General features: G+C 41.7%; 1 protein-coding gene across 1 annotated transcript in view; it reads right to left on the reverse strand.

Annotated features, from left to right (window-relative positions):
- Positions 1 to 24,269, reverse strand: part of AP-1gamma (adaptor protein complex 1, gamma subunit) — a 205,882-nt gene that overhangs the window by 143,084 nt on the left and 38,529 nt on the right. The window contains exon 6 of the mRNA XM_080283472.1: positions 23,489 to 23,565. Within this exon, the coding sequence (XP_080139598.1) occupies positions 23,489 to 23,565 (77 nt within the window). The remainder of the gene's footprint in view (positions 1 to 23,488; positions 23,566 to 24,269) is intronic.

The raw sequence follows: 24,269 nt of genomic DNA on the forward strand, positions 1-24,269 counted from the left end.
ATATACTAATCAATACTTTCATCAATATACTTATTATTAATTAATCAATACTTTAATAACTATATTTCAGGGGGATCCAGCAAAGTCTATGTTCAGTAGCGTAGGTTCTGGATATTATTTATTAGTTGCACCTTTAGTCAATAATTAACTTGTTTCTTCCTCGCTGTAGTCGCCTTTGAATTATATTCTAGCGTCACCCATAGCTATCTTCATAAATGAAGGCGAATTGTTTTGTGTTTGTTGTGACTGCGAATTGTCCCGAAACCTCCATACTCATCCCGAAATACCTTCTTACAAGATTGAAAGCACATACTCCATTATGAAGGAAAAACGTAAACACCGTACTGTAATACACAATTATCTAAACATTTATTAACAAAACAGTACAAAATAAAAATATGCATTAACTGGTGATAGCAAACACTCGCACGGTCATTTCTTAGCTTGTCCAGTAACACAATTTTCTCTGCTAAGGTCATAACTTGATCGTTTTGCCACTTTGGAGTTCTTACTAATTGTATTATTAGCCTTTGGTGAGGCTGGCTTACGTCCTGGGGCCATGTGGAAAGCAAGTGGGAGGCAAGAGGCTCATATCATAGTGTGGTTACAACCACAACAGCCACTTAAGGCAGTCAGGCGTGGACTGAAGAATGCGGGGCAGAGAGCAGTGTTGCCATATCCAAACAACGAAATTATGCTAGGGCAATGAAAAAATTATGCTATCTATCTATCTATTGCCAGACGCCTCAATCCCGTTTGGGGTGGCCACAAACAAATCGCCTCCAAGTCGCCCTGTCCCCCGCCATTTCACTACCCTGCTCCCAACTCACACCCCCCTCTCTCATATACCTCTCCACCCCATCCCTCCATCTCATCCTCGGTCTCCCCCTCCCTCTTCCACCCTCCACCTCACTCACATACACTCTCTTCGTCAGTCTTTCACCCTCCATCCTCTCCACATGGCCAAACCACCTCAGTGTGTTCCTCACAACGCTTCCTATCACATCCACATCAACACCACAACGCTCCTTTATATCCTCATTCGTCAGCCTGTCTCTCCACGTGACTCCACAAGCTCCTCTTAAATAACTCATTTCCACTGCTCTCACTCTTGACTTGTGTCCTTCCAACAACGCTTCACTTCCGTACGTTAGAGTTGGTATCACAATACTGTCATGTAGTAACTTTTTTACTTCCATGCTCACTTCCCTGTTTCTTATCACTGCTTTCAAGGAACCAGCAACCTTTCTTCCCTGCTGTACCCTTTCAAGCACTTCACCCTCCAAACCTCCATCCTTACTCATCACACTACCCAAATACTTAAACGTACTCACATTTTCCAATTCCTCACCATCCAACCTCGCTATACATTCACTGACTTCACCTCTCTCAAAGACCATCACTTTACTCTTCCCTACATTCACCTTTAGGTTCCGTTTCTTACACACTCTCTCAAACTCATCCACCAAGCCTTGCAGCTCCCCTTCATCTTCACTCAACAACACAGTATCATCTGCAAACAACAGTACAGGGAGTTTCCAAACACTATCCTCTCTCACCAGGGCCACTCCAACATCCACTACCCTACCTTGTACCTCTTTTATTACCCCATCCATGTACAGATTGAACAACCATGGAGACATGACACATCCCTGTTTCAAACCAACTTTCAAAGAGAAAAATTCACTTAGTTCACCATCCACACGCACTGCAGCCTTAGCACCATCATACATACTCTTCACAGCATTCAACAACTTCCCATCTACTCCATATATTCTGAACACTTTCCACAATCCTTGTCTATCCACCCTGTCATATGCTTTCTCCAAATCCATGAAAGCCGCATACAACTTCTTTCCCTTCTCTAGAAACTTTTCCACTAAAGATCTAAGAATGAATATCTGATCTACACAACCTCTTCCCTTCCTAAAGCCTCCCTGTTCTTCTCCAACTAATTTCTCTGTTCTTTCTCTAACTCTGTCTATAAGTATCCTACCATACACTTTTCCTATTATACTAAGAAGACAAATGCCCCTATGATTACCACACACTTCTTTTTCCCCTTTTCCTTTGTACAAGGGAATAATTATACCTGACTTCCAATCCTCCGGGACTCTACCTTCCTCCCAGGCCAATCTGCACATCTTCCACATCCATTCTACTACTATCTCTCCCCATGCTTCAGCATCTCACCACACACTCCATCAATTCCTGGGGCTTTCCCGATTTAACTTTCTTCATTGCTTCCACAACCTCTATCCTACTGATTTCTACCTGTCTTCTCACCTCCCTCCTTCTCCCAGCCATTCCCCAGCCACTTATACTCGCATTACTTCCATCCTCTACGTTCAACAATTCCTTAAAGTGTTCTCTCCATCTGCTCACTTTTTCTCCCTTCTCCACTAGTAATCTACCATGTTTATCTTTCACTCCCCTGCTAACTTCACTTCCACCCTGTCTTACTCTTTTCACTTCTCTCCAGAACATTTTCTTACAGTCCCTCCACTTTACACTCAAATTCCTTCCAAATTCCTCATCCACTCTCTTCTTACTCTCTCTTACTAATCTTTTCACCTCTCTCTTCCTTTCCACATATAACTCTCTCTTCTGCCTCTCAACTTCTTCCACGCCCCTATTTCTCATCCATTCATTGTATGCTTTCTTCTTTTGTGCCACAGCCTGTTTCACCTCTTCAGTCCACCACGCTGTTCCTTGCACCCCCTCCGTCTTCTCTTCCTTCCACACACCACATCACATGCTGCACATATTTCTTCTGTAAATATCTTACACACACCTTCCACGTCTCCCATCTGCTCCAATTCATATTTGCCCAATCGTTCCTCCACTTCTCTCTTATACTCTGCCTTTTTCTCATCCTCTTGTAACCTTTCCACTCTCCTTGCAACTACTCCTTCCTCTTGTCTTTCCTTCTTCTATTCCTCCATCTTACTTGCATCCTAATTCTGGCCACCACCAAGTAGTGGTCAGAAAGGCCACTCCCCCAACCTCTATAAACTCTTGCATCCAATATACATCTTCGCATCCTTTCATCCACACACACATAATCAATCATTGCCTTCCTTTCATTCAGTTCACCACCCACCCTTCTCATCACTCGCCATGTATACCTGTGGATCATTTTATGCCTGAAGAGGGTATTGGCTATTACCAACCCCCTCCCAGCACAGATGTCCACTAACGCACTCCCATTCTCATCTATCTCAGCAGGCACACCCCACTCACCAACTATTCCATCCACCTTCACATTACCAACTTTACCATTCATATCACCGATCAAAAACACTCTCTCATTCCTTCCAAACTTTTCCATGCACACTTCCACATTTGTCCAGAACTCTTCTCTCACTCTTCTAGCACGATCTTGCGTTGGCGCATACACACACACAATCGCCCACATTTGTATTCCAACTTTCAACTTTACCCACACAATCCTTGACCCAACTGATCCATACTGTCTTATGCTCTTCTTCCATCTTTTACTCACAACTATACACACTCCTTCCTTTGCCCTCTCATTCTCATCTACTCCTGCACATATACCCCATCCATACTCCCATTCTCTCACACTTTCTCCTCTCCATTTTGTTTCAGTTATTCCACATACATCCACTTTCGCATCCTCAAGCACCTGGACAATCTCTCTCTCTTTCACCTCATCATTCGCTCCTCTTACATTCCATGTACACATTACCAAGTCCTTTGTCCGGTCCTGGGTCGTCAACGTTTGGTCAGTCCTTGTCCGAGGCTTCTTGTTTGTTTTTTTAGTTAGTTGTTTTCCGGGGAGGGGCACTAACCCTCCGCCAACCCTTTTAGTCGCCTTTTACGACAAGCAGGGATACTGGGGGAGTATTCTTGAAAACCCCCCTACCCCCAGGGGTAAGAGGATAAATATCAGTATCTACCCATACTGCTTTTTCCCACGAAACTTAAGTTTTTCTGATGGATTTTGATGTGATTCGTTCGATTTTGAGCATCATTTCCGTTGGAAATAACCAGATTTTGAGATATGACCCCCTCCCCCCATCCCCGTGAAATAATGAGGGATCTTTGGGGAATCGGGGGTTGTAGGGAGGGGGGGAAACACAGAAAATGGTCATTTCCGACTGAAATGAAGCTGAAAATCGAATGAATCATACCAAAATCCATCGGAAAAACCTAGGTTTCATGGGTAAAGTACAAAGCTCAAACTTATCCTAACCTAACTGAACCAAACCGAACCTAACCTAAAACCTAACCTAACCTAACCTAACCTAATCCAACCTAACCAAACCTAACCTAATCCAACCCAACCAAGCCCAAACTGAAAGTAACCAACTATTCAAACATCTTACCTTATTCGTCTCTCTCTCTCTCTCTCTCTCTCTCTGATTTGTAGCTTTTATAAAATTATTCTAAAAATATTCCATTCCATTCTAAATTATGCTAGAATGATTCTAAAACTTCTAATATGCTAAAAAATATTCCAGACTCGAAAATTTGATCAAAATTATGCTAAAAGAATAAAATTATGCTAGATATGGTAACACTGGCAGAGGGGCCACGGGAAAGGGACAGAGGGTGGCGTGAGTTTACCGCGCTACAATTGGAAGCTGCTGGAATTTCAATTTTTTTTTTTTTTTCTGTATATTCAAGGATATTTTTGTTGAACTTATTAATGCTAAGAAAATCCGTGAGAGGGCAAAACCGTAGACAAAAAATCCGCAAAAAATGCGGGATCACTGTACTCACATTTTCCAATTCCTCACCATCCAACCTCGCTGTACATTCACTGACTTCACCTCTCTCAAAGACCATCACTTTACTCTTCCCTACATTCACCTTTAGATTCTGTTTCTTACACACTCTCCCAAACTCATCCACCAAGCTTTGCAGCTCTCCTTCATCTTCACTCAACAACACAGTATCATCTGCAAACAACAGTACAGGGAGTTTCCAAACACTATCCTCTCTCACCAGGGCCACTCCAACATCCACTACCCTACCTTGTACCTCTTTTATTACCCCATCCATGTACAGATTGAACAACCATGGAGACATGACACATCCCTGTTTCAACCCAACTTTCAAAGAGAAAAATTCACTCGGTTCACCATCCACACGCACTGCAGCCTTCACACCATTGTACATACTCTTCACAGCATTCAACAACTTCCCATCTACTCCATATATTCTTAACACTTTCCATAATCCTTGTCTATCCACCCTGTCATATGCTTTCTCCAAATCCACGAAAGCTGCATACAACTTGTTTCCCTTCTCTAGAAACTTTTCCACTAAAGATCTAAGAATGAATATCTGATCTACACAATCTCTTCCCTTCTTAAAGCCTCCCTGTTCTTCTCCAACTAATTTCTCTGTAGAGAATCTGCATACTGTATATAGTAGAGCGGGGCACCGCAAACGAAAATTCACTTTCTTAAACGCAAATCCACACTCTCAAACCATTACCTTCCACAACCACAAATCCGCAAATTTCTTTCAATTTGCGGTTCCGCAAATACAAACGCAACCATTTGTATTGCTTTCAGTACCACAGAATCAATTTAATTTTATTCTGGATACCATCAGAAGAGTTTATTAAGTTTAGGATGATATTTTTTGTGAGCAAGGGTTTAAAAATCATCTCTAGTTACTCATCCATTACAATTATATCTTTATTTATTCTGACAATAGGGGACTATGAAGTTTGGAAATTGTCTGTAGTACTGAGCAGGATATATAAAATTGTATTTATGGTAAAGCTAAAATATATACAATAACCTCCCCTAATTAGAGGCTTCACCAAATCCTGTTTCAGAAGTCTGCCACCAGGTGGTCTAGTATCACCCAGCCTCAACAAAATATTTTTGCGAGGTTTTAAAGACCTGTGAAACTGTACCTAACACTAAATTAATAATAATGTTGCTATTTATAGGAATCTTTTTTCCTATTCAATCAAATGCATATATATATATATATATATATATATATATATATATATATATATATATATATATATCTGTAGAGAAAGAATAACTAGGTTTTCAGAGAATCTTAGTCTATCTTAACTTGAGGAATAAAACAGTGTGATGTCTGTTTACATAAATTTGGGTAACTCGTGCACAATTCGTAAAAGATGACCTTCAGGGCTTCTGATGAATGTGTTTTAGCATACTTTAACCCCTAACTGCCAGCTGACGTGTATAGCTGTTATGATTCAGGGCACGAAGCGCCGCCAGCTGACGGGATATACCACAAGCACCTTCCCACCACCCTTTGAACTCACAGCCAGTTTCTTTGTCATTAAGTGTGACCTCAGGGTTAAGGAACTGAACAGGGAGGCTGCAATGGATCATGCTGCATGGGGAGCCGCCATTAGGTGACCAAGGCCGACGCATGCAAGAATGTTGGAGAAACGAATCAAAACGAACCATAAGGTAGGCAGGTACCCAAGATATCCCACTAATGCACGGCTCAGTCTGTATATGGCACTGGTTGTGTGCAGAGTGATGTCTTTCTTACCCTCTTCGTCCAATTTTGTCCCTCCATGCACGGGGCCGATTAAACCATCGACCCCTACGAAAGTTCTGCTCTTACCGCCAGGGAAAGGGCTCAGTGACTGAGCAGGTGTGTGGGAAATTGTAAATATTAAACAGGTATGCACGTGTTTTTTTTTATACATAAAATGTAAGATATAAGTTATATCTAGTAAATGTTATGAAATAAGTGTTATATAATAAGTTTTACAACTGCATTGCAATAAGTGTTACTGTTTATGGTTATCTGCAAACCAATGATTGGAAATACCTTGAGTATCCTATCTAGTACAACGGAAGAAAACCAGATGTGCATGGGAGAGAAAGAAAATGACCTGGTTGGCTGTAACCAAATTTTTCCCTTGTTACTCAGAAAATAATGTTGCATATGTGAGCATCAGTGTATTTGTGATGTGAAGTACAAAAAATGAAAGTTGTGTATAACATTAAGAATATTATCACACTGCCCCTCATTAGTACAAATTAGTCAATTTCTGTACCTCATACTCAACCATACTGCAAGAAACAGCCAGAGCATTTACTTCTCAAAATGCAATTACCCATAATCGTGATGTCAAGTCCAAATATAAGTGCCGTAGTAGAGGGAAATTATTATAACTGACACAAGAAGTGAATATAGAAAATAAAGAGCTATTCTTTTCCCATACATCTACGGGGCATAGTGGCACTATGAAAAGGAAGGAAAACCCTATGGGGAGCCACATGGAAGGGGTGATGACTCATCCTTACAAAGGTGAGTAAAGAAAAGTCGAAAAAATGATTGGAATATTCCGAGAGACCGAGCAGTGTTAAAATCACCACTCTGGTCAGTGCTCCCAACGCTAGCCAGCAAGTCCAAGATCACTGGCAGTGGCATGCGCTCGGATAAGCCCGCCAAAACATGGAGAACCAGTTATGTTTAGCTTATCCTTACTCATCGAGGAGACCACCGGGAGACCTCGAGATACTTTCATTTTAACCCTTTCGCGTGTGGATAAGCTAATATGTTTTGTGGAGCATGACGCGCCTGCTTTTCTCCCCTCCCCTCCCGCCCGCCGCACACTCCAAATATGTGTATCGGTTTATTTTCACCATCCAAACATATTTATTTTGCCACAAAACCCACATATTCCTATTCGTCAAAGTCTGTTCTACAAAAACACACACACACACACACACACACACACACACACACACACACACACACGCTATACATACGTTAGGGCCGTGTGAATAAACATTCAAGAGCATAGATTTCACTTCCCAACATCATGAGCTGAATGTTTACTACTCAATCTCTACATGTTATACCATCATTGGAAAGAGAATTTTATTTGCTTTCGAATGCTGGAGGTCCCAGTTTGATACAAGGTATGGTGTTCGAGTAACAAGTGAAAAAGTAAAACCCATTTCCGACAGACAACAATCTTTTTTTTTTCGGGAAGCTCTAGTGAAAAACTTTTCATGCCACTGTCATATTTTTATTTTATCATCCTACGCAGAATTTAATTGGCTTTCATTTGAGCCAAAACGGTGATCCTAGGCCTCACAGTTTTCAAGAAAAATGCAAAAAACTACGGTGCACCCATGCCGTGTCGTGACTGTAGGGCAGTTTCCAGTCTTCCTGTAAGCTACTGCACGTATTTCACCAATTCTTTGTACACTAGAAATGCACACTATATTCACATGATTCACTGTCACTATTATTATAGCTGAATACTCTTATTTGGTGCAGGGTAGAGGCAGTGTAGTTGATTAGGAACAGCAGCATAATCTTCGTTGAGCCACCGGTTGATAACGACCAGGATTGCTTCACAACCACCAAATATCCTATTGCAAAAACCAAATCTAATCACAACAGTGCCCAAACACTATACACAACCACTACTGGTATAATGAAATGTGTTGCACGGCCGGGACAGGAGTAAGGGTGGAAATTTAAAGGGACAGAGCCGTGCAGTACCTTCCCCACTCACAGCTCATTTGTGCTGAATATCCTGTCCGCTCTCTTACTGGTATCGGGACCCACAGTTGCCAACTCATTACTTCTGACAAGGAGAAGGGAAGCTATGACGCCTCAAAAAATGACGCTGATCAGCCGAAAACTTATCCTCTGACGAAAGTTTTTATGCTTTAATGATGCCAAAAGCATCGAGTATACTCACAGCCACATCTATATGACGACAAACATGTCATCGTGTATGAAGGGGTTAAAGAGAAAGAGTTGGTGAGTCTTATGTATTCTTAATTTTTTCTCTAGCTTTAATAATTTGGCAGATATTAGGGTTTGAAGTATGGGTATTTTTTCCCAAAATCTCGGAAATTCCCCATGAGGAGGAGAGGGTGATGGCGGAAAACTCCCGGCAGATAAGTGTAAAAAAAAGTAAGCCATTCCACTGAAAATTATATACCTAATGAATGCTTAGTTGTAAATCAGCCATATTAATCAAACCAAAACGACAGTGCAGTACGACACTTTAACCACAGCCGTGTGTGGGGAGGAGTTGGGTGTAGTACACTTACTAAGCTGTGCAAGAAACAAAACTACACAGAACACAAAGAACATCAATATTTCATAATTTCACCACCATTACACAAGACCAGGCCGACAGCGGTGGTGGTGGACTCATCACCCTGGTACACAAATCCATCAACTTTTCACATACAAGTGCACACACAAAGTCACTTCTCCCCCCACATGACACAACAACAGAACTACAATCAATTAAAATATGCACTGGTAACAAATCATACATAAAGAAGCCAATACATAAATTCCCCCCCCCCCAGTCATCCCCCACAGTACCACACAATTCTATCTATCTATCTACTGCCAGACGCCATAATCCCTTAAGGGGTGACCATTTGACTTTGAGTTATTTGTTTTATGGGGAGGGGCACTAACCCTCCACCAACCCACTTGCTGACACGTAGGGAGCACTTATGATTTGGTTATATGGTTACCACCCAGCGTTGTAAATGGTTTCTTGGCTTACAGGAAACCATTTGGCTTGTTACTCAATGTAAAGCCACCCGTAAAGGAAAGAAAAGCTATAAGAAGTGACAGGAAAGATAGGAGAAATAGGAAGAGAGGTACTCTCCACAAATACACCACATCACTAACATACCCATCATCATCCTGGGTGGTGATTTCAACACCATGGTGTTGACCTGGCATGTCAACAACCCTGACACAGACAGAGGGCTGGTACTACAATCCCAAAGAGACAATCTTTTCATACTGAATACTCTCTATCAACATACCCATATCCCACCCCAAGCCCTCTTCTTCCCATCATCCCCAGACATCACCTTCTGCTCCCCAAACCTCACCCCAACAACATCCTGCAGAGCAGTCAGAGCCAAAGGCTCTGACCACCTTCCTATCATCATCACTACCAAAACCAGAATCACCCCAGCTGGCCACAGACACACATACACTAATTATAAGAAAGTCAACTGGGAAGCCTTCACAACTGAAACAGAACAACATTTTGATACATCAAACAGTACATCCATCACAAACATCAACACCACTGTGTACACTTTCAATTCAAGCATTCAAAACACAGACAAAAGACACATCCCTAGAGGCAACAGAAAGAGAGACAACCCCAACTTCACACCAGAAATTCAAGGCCTCATCAGACAACGGGACACACTACAACACTCCCCAACACCCAATACACCATACAACAAATACAAGATAAAACATAAAATATCAGAACAGTAAACACTAAACTGGAATAGATATCTCCAAACACCTGAACACAAAACAAACATCAGCAAACTCTACACAATACTAAACTGCATCACACTCTCCAACAGCAACACTACACAATCACATGCTGCCATCACAACAACAGACACCATACCTTCAAACAACCAACAAGCAAACACTCTAATCAATCACTTTTCACGTCAGCCATCTAAACACCCATCATGACGACCGACATGTCATCTGACATAAGAGACAGTTCCCCACAGATCCAGACTTTGCACCTTTCACTTACAACCAAATGAAGCACATCATTAGCAACCTTAAGCACTCATCTGCCTGTGGACCAGACAACATAAGCAACATTCACCTTAAACACCTTGGACCACAAGGCATACAAGCACTCACCAGCATACCAAACTACAGCTACTCACACAACATAATATCCAACATCTGGAAGCATGGCATTATCATCACTATCCCCAAACCCAACAAAGACCCCACGTTACCTTCCTCACACCGCCCCATCACACTCCTCTGCACCCCCTCCAGTGTTACTGAATGACTGGTACAACAACTAACTACACCTCACATCCCCCTAGCCCCATCAAAACATGGTTATAGGCCACTACACTCCACATACTATTCTTACAGACCTTACACAGTGAGTTTTTGATGATGATTTCAGCTAGGCCACCACACAGAACACTCCTAGTCATATTAGAGATTAGCAAAGCTTTTGATGCCACCCCCTGCCACAACCTCACAAACAAATATTCAACACAAATATGCACAAGAACACAAAAAGATGGCTTGCAAACTACTTAGCAGGCAGGCGTGCACATGTAGCATTTGCCAGTCAGTCTTCGAACACCAGACACTTCACAAATGGCGTCCCCCAAGGATATGTTTTGTCCCCTACACTCTTTAACCTATACATGCACGACATGCTCACAACCCACACACCACAGGTACACAAAGCTTCCTATGCAGATGACATAACACTTACATGTACAGTAATCCCTCCAATAACTGATGTAATAAAGACAAAGGCATGTCCGGAAACTGGGTTTGTCCAGGATAAGGAAATGCCTCCTGGACAGGTACTTACGGACCCTAACCCAGCCTAACACAGAAAACCACCTACATAACTCCCTACCGGACATGCATAGCACCTATTTAAGACCCTAATCACAAAATAATGGACAGAAACCAAGAAATAAATGGAAAGGAACCAGAGAATGAGGAATTAAAAGTATGGAAAATATTTAGCAGTGTACAGGGTACTTACAACATGTCCTTGGCCATTACGAAGATTAACCCACCACCTCTAAGGCTCTGGCAGTGGTGAAAATGCTCTTGAAGGAAGTACAGGAATCCAGTGTTGTGCTGCACTTAATCCTTTGCACTGTGAATTATAAAACTGCACATTCTGTTCTTTCTTGTGCAACACCAGTTTGCACTCAGCACTTAATCTTTTGCACTCTGAATTCTAATTTCTTAACACTGCACAACACCATAAATTCCCATGTGGTCTAGTGGCGAGGTATTGCAGTTTATTCACAAAAACGTGCACATGCAGCAGCCACTACAACAAGCGCCTAGTCATGACGGTAGTTAGGTGGGGTGTTGGAAGGGGAGGAAGCAGGGGGCAGGCCTACTATGCGCGAAAACACAGCTGTTCGACGTCGCGCACCACGTTCAAAGTACAGCTGAATTTGTGTGTGTGTGGGGGGGGGGGGGGGGGCAAAGGCCCGGGTCCAAAATGTCCAGAAATTGGGCGTCCGGTTATTACAGTCATTACTGTACACACCAAAATGCAAACACAGCCACACACATCCTCCCACCTTACCTCAACACACTACACGAATGGTTCACCACAAACTGACTCAAAATAGCCCCAGCCAAATCTACAGTGACCCTTCTCACAACCTGGACAGCAGAACACAGTCACATTCCACACCTCACCATAAACAACACTCCCATACCACACACACACACACACAAAATCCTTGGTGTAACATACAATACATCAATGTCATTTAAACAACACATCACAAACATTAACCCCTACACCGCGGGCATGTTTACCGATGTTTTGCGTGTGCCGTGGGGTTATTCGGGCTCCGACAGACTCTCAAAAAATATTTGCCAAAAATCAGTTATTAGTCCTAGAATATTAAAATCACATATGCTTATGGCACATACCTTCAGCTTTCTCCTGGAATGTTTGTTGAGCCTTCGTCAGTTACCGTAGGACTTGTGGAGACCTCTGAAGTTGGGTAACGAAGTCTCCACTTTACACTTCCTGACAACCCGTAATATGATTACCACAGCCAGATATTAACACTATAAACACTACTCTATGATTTTCAAGTAGTTTGGGATCCATACTAAAAAAAAAAAAAACACTGTGAAAGCAATGAAAATTACGAGCGCGTCTGACCATCGTTTGGCACTAGTTCGCTTTTGGTACTCTGTCATTTATTATTCATAAAACCCCTCACACTTTATATTTCTATTACTATATAACACTTATATATATCTATGGTCTTTATCCATAAGTTTCCTTCAGTAGTCTTAGTTTATTGTCACTGTAGGGATTCAATTTCTTTCAGTAAAATACGTAGCATTCACTTTCTCGTCCTGTATACTAGCAGTGAGAGTGAATGTCACTTTCATCTTCACTCTCATAACTCATAGTATTCAGACATGCTAGAGTGAAACTTTCACTTTCATTACTCCTAGGGTATATACTCGTATTCTTATACTACTACTCATTTACATTTCTATTTACGTTCTCTATTTTATTTACGTTATGTACATTTCTATTTTATTTACACTGTGTTATGCACTGTCACTTGAAGTAACTTATAAAACTATTTTCCATTGTTCACGTATATTTACATTCATTACTTTCACTTGCTGTTTACACATTATTTACAATTCCACTTGCACTGTTTTACTCAATAGAAAGATCGTAGTCACTCTTTTATCAATTGTCAGCCCTTTACCTCTTTCCACATGAGGTTTAGTAGGAGGTAAAGGTCACAGGGCCCTTTGCATGGGGGTGAAAAAGTCCCTGAAGTCAGCAAGAAGAAACATACGTACCCCAACTTCGGAAGATGAGAGTAAACTGATAAAGGAGGGCCGGGGTAGAGGTCTACTTAGGGGATATTCAGTGCTAACAATGTTAGCTCTTGAAACAGCTATGTCTAGCACTGAAATGATTGGCAGGAAATCTAGACAATACATTATAAATTAGGTAGTTCCAGGTGAATGTAAATATCACTTAGGCTTCTCCCTTCCCTCCTTACATGTATATTTATTACGAAAATAGATTATACGGCATATTTCAAGGGGAAAAAAACAGCGAAAATTAGCGAACGAGTGCACGTGAGGTGTTGTCAGGTGATAATTAGCCAATTCCAGGTGTATGGCACTCTCACTTACCTTATTTCTTTCTTGTATATATTATTTGGTATAAGAATAGGACATAGGGCTTATTTCAATGGATGAAATCAGTGAAAAATTCCAGGGAAAATTTACTTAGCGTAGCACGGCCGGGCAGGCGAGAGGATAGGGTAATGAAGGGGGGGTAGGGAGGGGAGTCAAGAACGGAGAGAAATGGCTAAATTGTCAACAATGGATGGGAGTACAGATGAGATTAGGAGTGCTGACTAGTGTTGGACATTGGCAGTACTGACAGATGATACAAGCCCCCACTTGGAAGCCTGGGTGAATTCAAAATAACACAGAATCACAAAAGCGACGCCCCGCGGTATGATCCCTTGCTCCCAAGCGTCACGAAAGTGACGCCCCGCGGTTAAGGGGTTAAAGATAAATTAACACCAAGACTCAAGGCCTCGAGGTCACTTGCCCATACAATATTTGGAAACAACAAAGAAACTACCACCACAGTATACAAACAATATAATTATACATTCAGTGATGAATTGTGTAAGCCCTGCTTGGGTTTCTAACCTCACTAAAACACACTACAACACTCTACAGAGCATACAGAACAAGGCCCTGAAAATAATCACAGGCTAAACAACTACTACACCAACAGACCACCTACACCAAGAAACCAAAGTCCTCAAAGTCAAGGATCATATAGACATGAGAGGCACCCAAATTCTCGCCACAACCTCCACAAACCCACACCATCCACTATACTACATGGCAGCACATCCACATGCACCATGGAACATCAAAACAAATTCCAGCACATGATACCATACACTTAAAGACAACACACAACTGCATGCAGAGCCCCTCAATATCCACCCTTCTGAATCTTATCTCCCCTGTGAGGACATGGTCCACCTGGCCAGGCTGAGATGTGGGCATCATCCAGCCCTCTTACATTATCACAGGAGGCTGGTTGACCCCATTGCTGATGCCTGTACAGGATGAAACACGGCACCCCATACTATTAAGCACATTATGAAAGATTGCATTGCACACAATCACCTATGCCAACAACACAACATACACTCCTTGAGAGCTCTGTGGGAAAGCCCAGTCTCGGCCGTGGCCTTCCTTTAGGACTCGGGGTTATTTGGCCAGACTGCCTAGGGAACAACTACTACTACAACTAAACTGTGCAATGCCGTCTGGGAAACATTTAAAAGAATGGACCATTCCAGAATTACAGAAGTTTCTCAATGAAAGAGGCATACCATATTCAAGGAACAACAAGGAAAAGCTCAAACAGATGGTGAAAAATGCCTTGCAAAACACCTTGGTTCCTTTTTTTGGGGATAGGAATCTTGCCCATCCCTTCATGTAGGCCATATAAGCACTGCTTTTGGCTTTTCGTAGAGTCTGATTTGGAATCCACAACTGCACACACAAATTTCGTCATGTCAGACTTAGGCTGCTAACATCAAGACATCCAACAGGTATTGTTTTGAAAAGTCATATGTCAGGCAGGGCAGCATATAGAAATCTGCTGCCAAATCTGCAGCTTCATATCTTTTTTCTTTTGTGGATACAATGAATGACAAATATTTTAATCACCGGTATCTTGCTTCATGGATGGTTCTATACCGGTCGCGTTGGCCAGTTTCTCTTGTGCCCCGCCCCCTACTGATGCCCCGCCCTCTTCCAGCTCTACTCGTTGGTGATTGGCTGATATAATTATTCTTCTTACTGACAAAATAATGAGCTTTACCATAAAATAGTATTGTATTATTTACTTTTACTTTGAATTCATTTCTTTATGACAAAGGAAGCGTTAAAATTTGCTAACCGAATCAAAATCAGTTTGAAAAGAACTAACCTGCCTCCTCCCGCGACTGCTGCTGACTTTTGCCGCCAAGAAAGTTCGGAGCTTGGCAATAACACATCACAGCTGTGCCGCTATTACTGTTAAACATATTAAGTCACCTATTTGTCATGGCTGGTAAGTTACCACAGTATCATAAACATATTGTAATTTTCCCTATTTATTTCCTTAATATCAGAGGTTTGAATATAGAAGAAGGAAAACGAAATGTCACTGGCTTCGCTTCGAAATAAGAAATCTCATTCTATACACGTGAAGTCAGTGAAATCTCATAGAGGGAAAAGGGTTTTGTGTGTGTGTGTGGATACCATATTTAAGGAAAAATGTCAAAACACTAAGTTCTTTGTAGAATGTGTACCTTTTTATTTTCATAGAGGGAACTTTCGTTACTTTACAAATCTTTCAGGCCGATGACGTTCCTTGGTACTTTTTTCCAACATCCTTTACTACAAAACATTTCCTTGTTAAAGGGAAAAGGTATTATTGCAGTTAAGGGGTTAAGTAAAAGTTTTGTTTCTTCGATTAGCGAGAGCACCTGACATGTTTACCCAACATTGGCAAGGCAAAGACTGGCTCAAAACTCCTACTCGGGCCGACGGGTGAGTGGGCATGGCCAAGGGGGCGAGGCACAAGAGAAACTGGCCAATGCAACCGGTATAGTAAAACTGCCAAGGTTTTGTCTGCAAGATGGTTCTAGTCAAACTGCCTAGGTTTTGTCTATGTTATGCTTACAGAGATGAGTAAACTGACGATAGTTGAGATTACAAAATTACACTATCTATATCTATAGCCCGACGCCCTAATCCCGCAAAGGGTGGCCGCAGACAAAACGCCTCCAAGTCACTCTGTCATCCACCATTTGACTCCCCTCCCCCCAACTCACCCCCCCCTCCCTCATATACACATATCATTAAAAGGCTTCCATATTGTAATTTCTTTGCAGCATATCACGTCAACTGATTAATTTGATGGGTAAAATATGTTTTGGGGTGTTTTACTTTGTGTCAAAATAAAAAAGAAATTCAGCACTGGCTACTTTTTCAATGCCTACTCTACATCAGAGCTGGGTGATGGAAACAAACCTAGTGGCAGATTTCTGAAACAGGATCTGGCGAAGTGTCTAATCAGCAAGAATTATGTTCCAAACCCCCTCGCTACTCCTTGAAATTCTCTAATTCTTGACGCCTTCTTGAAAATGACATTTACCAGTAATTGAGCAGCCTATGAACCACTGATACTATAATACATTACACATAAACATTTCTTGTTAAATCTGTTTCCTCATTGTTTTAGCTGTTCAGCTGTGGCAACTCTTGCTTGATTCATCAGCGTAATGGTGGAAGGGACCGTCTTAAGTGTTTAACTAAACCTAACTTAGTTTAACTGTACCTAATAATTTAACCAAACCTGACCTCACCTACAGTTGCGAAATTGGGTAACGAAATCCACCTTTGAGTATGCAGAGTAAGTTTCTTCCATTGCACCAGAAACAAACAATCGTAGGTATGGCTTAATGGCTTAACCCCTCAATGGCTGTGGGTTCAGAAATTTGTGTACACCCCTGGCTGGCCTTGGAACCCTTGGAACAATTTTTTACGTTCTAAAATCAATTAATTCTTCTTATGGATGTGAAGAGAATCATCTGGCACACCTAGCAATGTGTTTTTTAGCCTCCTAAACCGATCCCGTGATTTGCTATGATTCACGGAAGAATTCATAAAATTACAGCGCGAAAACATCTGAGAATGAGTGACAGCCTGACTGCTTGGGATGGTAGCATATGGTCATTTAAACATACCAGTGACCTTCGTTCCCTTCCCACAATTCTTCACAGCTTTTTTTTGGCTCGTGCTAACTTGACATCCCTGGTACTGGTACTGTAAAGGGTTGTTCAACGCCGGGGGTTGTTAAGAGGTTAATGGAATACAGTCAGATCCCTACAGATGAAGGATCTACTTACAAAAAATCGGCAGATATGAAAAAAGTGTGCATGTGGGGGGGGGGGTGTCAGTCATAGCAAAGAAAGATGGGGTCAGGCGACGACACTGACAAGAAGGTGAGATAATAATTACAGTCCAGTGAAGGGTAGGGGATAAGTGAAGGAGTGGATACATTAATCTGGGGGGGGGGGGGGGAGAGAGAGAGAGAGAGAGAGAGAGATGGACTTACGAAAACAAATGACTTACGAAAGACCTTTAAGAACCAAATATTTTCGAATGGTGGGGACAACCTGTACGAGGGTATGTGACTGTGTGGTCACTGGTGCTGCAGTGGGTATGACAGTCCGTGAAACTGAGTCCAATGAATACGTCACATTGAGAATCTGCATGCACATACATTCTCGACACAGTAATGTGAGTATGTGTGTATTTTTGGTCACTGGTACTGCAGTCTGTGTACTGACCATTGAAACTACAGGCAAACCCCCATTTATGGTATCCCTAGAGGCGATACCCTGGAACAGTGATCGGGGTAGAAATACCACATACTCTGTGCCTATTGTAGGCCTAGCCTAGTTTTGCGATGGATTTTGATTCTTTTTACCAATTTTGATGATATTTTAGACTTAACTTTGGTGTTTAGGTTGATTTTTAAATTGTTTTTAGACTTCAATTAATGTTTTAGTCACGGGTGGAGTGAACACTGTCATTTGAGGCACCGACTCTTGCCCATCAGATGAGGTACAAAACAGTGTGGACAACTTGGCAACTCAACAAAAAATATTTCGTGTTTAACCACTGAACATCTAACCTATCACAGAATACATAATAATAATTTTCAGTAAATATTAATAATTATGAAGGCCTTAAAGAGTAAATATTTCATACCGAGATGAAAACTGACATTGGAAAATGACGCATTTACATTCAGGCTGTTCAAGGAAAAACACTTTGAAAATACTGTACAAAGGAATTTCTAAATAAATGTTGGAAAATCAGAGAGAAGAAAAGAAAGGAGCTCTGCAACCAGAACAGTAACTAAAACAACATAAAGAGAGGCTGTTGAAAAGGCTATCACGATCGTATCATCAACTGATAAATCGTGTTTACATTCGGGCTGCTCAAGGGAAAACACTTTGAAAATACAAGGGAATTTCTAAATAAATGTTGGAAAAAAAAAAGAGAGAAGAAAATAAAGGAGCTCAGTAACCACAACAGCGACTAAAACGGCATAAAGAGGGACCGTTGAAGAGGCTATCCCAAAGATCGATAAATATGTGTTTACATTCAGGCTGTTCAAGGGAAAATGCTCTGAAAATACTATACAAAGGAATTTCTAAATAAATGTTGGAAAATAAGAGAAGAATATACAGGAACTCAGCGACCAGAACAGTACATAAAACGACAGCAAGAGGGGCCATTGAAAAGGCTATTGCAATTGCATCATCGATCGCACTCCCAGTCAAGAGAATTCTGTCAAAACATCAACGATTCTCCGTCACAACAATTTGCACCTTGGACGATTCTGTGTCATTCATACATTATTATTATGCATAACAGATGTTTATTTAATTGTCCTGGGACTGTCTGACAGTGGGGCTGTATATAATGCTGCTGCCTCTTCTCTACAGAATTTGAGTATGAGTCAGAGATCACATTCTCCAGCTACCTTGACTGGGTACAAGTGAGACGGGCACTAGTTTTAGGCTTAGGTTAGCTTCTTTTACAGCTGTTAGGGCATTTAGATTGGCTTTAAACTTTTTTTTGGACTCATTTGGGTGGGTTTAGGACTTGGTTGGGGGGGGTGGGAACCCAAGGCTCAAAAGTGAAACTCTATATTTTACATTATTTACCCTGAGATATAATACCCCACCTAGCGATGGGCTTTTACTTAACCAACTGCATCATTAAACAGGGGTTTGCTTAAATGAGCGAGGGAGCCAGCAGAGACAGAAGCCAGCATGTTCAACACTGCAGTGCCACTTGAACATGTACATGAAACACACACACACATATTTCACTAAAAGTCATAACATATGAGGTGTTGTTACCCAAATACGTGTTTAGTTGTCACTAAAGCTGTGGCTTGGGTGGCTGTTTGCACTTAAGGATGCCAGAAAGGACTGCCAGGCAGCACATGTCTTCAGTATCTACAGTCAAGAACAAAAGTTAACTGACATTCTCTCAGCATTAAGAAGTCTTCCATATTTCTTATTCCTCCCCAAACAACAGATTATCTGTGTTTTAATAATATCTTAGATAATTCATATAGCTATGAAAAAAATACAGTAATCTCTCGATAATCCAGATGGCCATTACCCAGGCATTGTGATCTGGCTGTTCAAAACCATTACTCGTACATTTTTTTCAGATCTAGACAAAATACACGCATCCAGGTGGAAATTATGGCTGCGTGAGCATTTTCGCCCCCAGCCAGGCGGGAATTGCCCGGTGGCACTACCCTGTCTGGCTGGATAGTTCTTTCAGTGTCCACTAGAGACTCCCCTTGATTGTTCCCAGTTCCCGCACAGCGACAGTGTAGTAAACAACTCCTCTCAGACAGTCATTATGGCAGTGCACTTGGTGGTTTTTGTGGTTGTTCCTTGCTATTCCTTCCACTGCCTCTTCCTAGGGTGTGTGATTGTGGCCCCTCCACCAGGGAAAAGGAAGAGGGTAGCGCTGACTCTTTAGAAGCAGGAGATCCTGGGTAAGACTGATGAGGGATGGTTGAATCGTCAGTGTTGACGTTGATTTTAAACTAGCTTACTGTACAGTACCATGATTTTATTCTATTTTACTATGACTGTATTCCATTTTACCATGATGTTTTGTGTGCCCACTGCATTTTTTATGTGTAGCTGTTTTTTTCATGTTTTCATGTCTCTGGAGCAGTGATTGCTTGTCTGTGATCGATGGGTCTGTTTGACCATGGTAATTGCTTGGCTGTGGTCTATAGGTCCACTTGAGCAGCCAGAGTAGTGTTCAACAACAGGAACAAGTGTTGTACGATGTACTGTAGTGGCCTTTTACACTGGCTTTCAAAGTTCAGTTATGTACAAATAAGGGCCAGGGGAGAAGTCTTTTATCCGGATGAAGCCATTACCCGGACATGCTTTTGGCTCTATTATGTCGGATAATTGTGGGATTACTGTATAACACCAGCCATATACTCAGGTGGTCATGAAATTTTGCTCAAGATTGTACATACGTTTCAGAGCCTGGATGAACAAATGGCCTTAAGGCTACACACAGCCTTAAGTCAGGTGGTTTAAGGCTGTAGGTCGCTAAGGCCCATGTATGAAGCACCTACAGGAGGGTAAGCCTTGGTAAGGCCGTCTCAGTCGCTAAGGCTGGGACGGAACAGCCTTACCATATTGACACCTGTAAATAAAGTAACTCCAATTTTGTATTCTCTACAGCACACACCGGACCAAAGTTGTTATTGTTACAGTGTCTCGATATGGAGTTGATGGTTGCCTGTGAACTAGATCGTGCTTTGCGATGGGAATGGAGGTTTCTTGGATCCACTGAACTCCCTTAACATAAATGATGAACAGGCACCGAGACAATATCGCCTCCCCAGGAGCGAATTCCTTTGTTTAACGGAACTTGTGCCTCATATTGGGAACACCACACTACTAGTACAATCCCAAGCCATTCTTGCCTACACAACAATTTTTGGCAACCCAAAGGTTCTACACTAATGGGAATCTTCAGAGTGTTGTTGGAGATAACTGTGGTATTCATCAGTCAAGACTATCTAGAGTGATATCATGTGTGCCAGATGCCTTAGACAGAAAAGGACTCACGAAAATTAAGATGCCCAGTGGTTTAATGAGAAGGACAGTCTAGAGAGTTTACACAGAATAAAAATTTTTCCTTAAGTGCTTGGGTCCCCATGGAGAGGGAGGGCAAGAATACATCCCCAGTATTCCTGCTTGTAAGAGGCAACTAAAAGGGACCTTTTTGTCTCCAGTCCTTCTCTCATTACTGTCCTCTTTTGTCTTCTGTCCTACCCCTTTTCTTCATGTTAGCATGTTTCTTCTGGCCCTTATTTTCCCCTTACTCCTACATGGCCATGCAACCCTAGTATGGCTTGCTAATAATTCTTCATTATGCCTTCCTTCCACAAGCACTTGGTGCAATGGATTGAACCCTCATACCAATTAAGGCCCCAGATCACAAAGAACATGTATTTGTCAATTGCAAAGGGTTCCATTCATTGGCTATGCAAGTTGTTTGTGACAGCAACAAAATGATAATGAGCTGCAATGACAGATATCCTGGCAGCACTCACACTGAATATATCTGAGCTAATTCTAACCTCCACCAGAGATCTGAACCAAGGTGTCTATGGTGACAGTTTTCTGCTAGGTAACTGTGGTGACTGATTACTTTGTAATGTTAGGCAATGGTTAGGTAAAACATTGCAAAAATATTAAGTTCCCATTCATACTATTTTATTTCTTTCATCCTAAACCCTCTTATCTTACTAATGTTATAAAGGTTGTGTAGGTAAGAAGCTCTTCACCACTAATATTGGGTTGTCTTTTTTTGCGCCCGACATTGTTTTCAATTAATTACCGGTACTTCATGTGCTTATCCATCAGTGTTGTGTTCCTTGACTGTTGTGTAAATGTTACCGGCACTGTGTGAAACCAAAGTACTGTACAGGTCAGAATGCCTAAGTATTCTATAGAATGTCTAACACTTTTTGGCAAAGTAGTTCACTCTCATCTTAAATGTCAGGACAAACTTGCCTAGCCCCGGGCTCCTACACCCGGGACTAGGCAATACTTTTCTTCACTCTTTCTCTTTTTTTTTTAAATGATTTAGAGACCAGATTAAAGGTTGGACATTATGTAAGAAGCCATCTTAAATAAGATGGGGAGCAAGACCAAGTGGCCCATCCTTTGCAACTCCTGATACATTGTAACAACTAAGAAAGCAACTATGAAAATAAGATATGGAAAGTTAACACATAATTCGCAAAATTCCAAGCTCCCGAGGGCTTACGGAACATATTCCTGTGAATGCTGGTGCTGGTGAAGTGCAGTGTGTAATAATAGGTAGAGAGAACTTTTACGAGTGTGAAATACTGAAACTTTTGACTTGGCATGGGGAGGGGGGAAAGCTCTTGATGACTCAGACCAGCCTTGGACATACTGCAGGTGGGATGCAGAAATGTTTTTAGTGATTTTAGGTTATGTGCCCTTGACCCCCTCCCAATCTCATTTGAACCCATGTCAGATCAACCTCAGTATGCAATCTGTTTTCACTTGATATAATCCATTCTGCATACCGCGGCATGACTATAACAATGCTCACAAAACCTAACGGGTCTACAAGAATCAGCTGGCTCTGCTTGCTTGCAAACTGGACTTTTTCACAACTAGGAATCACTTCACACCACATATCATTACATGAAGTACTCTTGGGAACACTGAACTTTAACAACAACTGTACTGTTAACCTGCAAGCAAGATTTAATCAAAACAAACTTCAGCACAACTAAGATAGACAATCTATAAAGAGAAGATTGCAAAGATAGCCCATGGCATAATTCATATACACGAAAGAGATACACTGTACTCTCCCAAACAGCTGCCAGTTACAAGTACTTTATTATATCCAGTCGGCACATCTATATGCTGGTTTTAACTGCCTGCCATCTCTTCAAACAGCAGCCACCTACTAAAAAGGCATTTGAATACAGTGCTAAAGAAAATGCTTAGTTACATGAATTTGTGAATGGAAAAGATATAATAGATATATATAGAAAAGAATCAACAGATATATACTGTATATGGGCAAATATCAACAAACTTTTTGATGTCAATGGACAATAAAACATGGATACATGGAATATCACACCAATACCGCAGTATCCACAAACTGTCAATGCTGTACCAACACAAAGTAATTTCACCAACCAGTGTGGAAGAAAATGCTTGCCATATTTTAAAACAATGCAAAAGTAAGATAACAAAAGAAATTTCACCTTTTTGAAGTGAGCCAGCATGTCTGGAGACTGTCGGCACATCTCTGTAATCAACGTTACTCCAGTGATGAGGACACCTGCGGGCAATATAATACTAGTAAAAATACTGATATCATCATCATCATCATCATCCACACCTCCTTTCCCACCCAAGGGCACAGTGAGGAGTAGCAATGTCCAGACAGCCCAAATTTGCCCAATCCAATGGGCCAAGCCTCCTTTCACTCAAGCCCCTGGAATCCTGGCTCTATTGGATACACCAAAGACATTCACCACATTCTGTAGCATCACATAAACGTATCCGATAGGTAAATCCGGACGCTGCCACGTTAAAAACAACATTCATCCAGCCAGCTCGATCTCGTCAGTTCCCTAGCCTCACCGACTTTCAAACCTCTCTTCCTCACACACTCATCCACCATATCTCTCCACCTTCTCCTTGACCTACCTCGCCCCCTCCCTCCTTCAAATTCGCTCAGATATACCTTTTTCACCACTCTATTATCCATTTTCTCCACATGACCACACCATCTCAGTACACTCTCCTCAATTCCAGTGTCCACCAACTTCCTTCCTCCACATCGTTCACGAATCACATTATTTCGTATTCTATCCACCCTCTGTGCTCCACATACATTCCTCAGCAGTCCCATCTATACTGCCCTTATTCTTGACTTCTCATTTTCATGCCACTCCAGTCTCACATCCATATGTTAAAGTCGGCACTAACACTCCCTCATGTAAGCCTCGTGCAGCTGCAACATTCAAGCCTCTGATTCTT

Source organism: Coenobita brevimanus, chromosome 97, assembly GCF_032717465.1.
Source record: "Coenobita brevimanus isolate Jiangsu-jjx chromosome 97, ASM3271746v2, whole genome shotgun sequence".
NCBI classification, from domain to species: domain Eukaryota; kingdom Metazoa; phylum Arthropoda; class Malacostraca; order Decapoda; family Coenobitidae; genus Coenobita; species Coenobita brevimanus.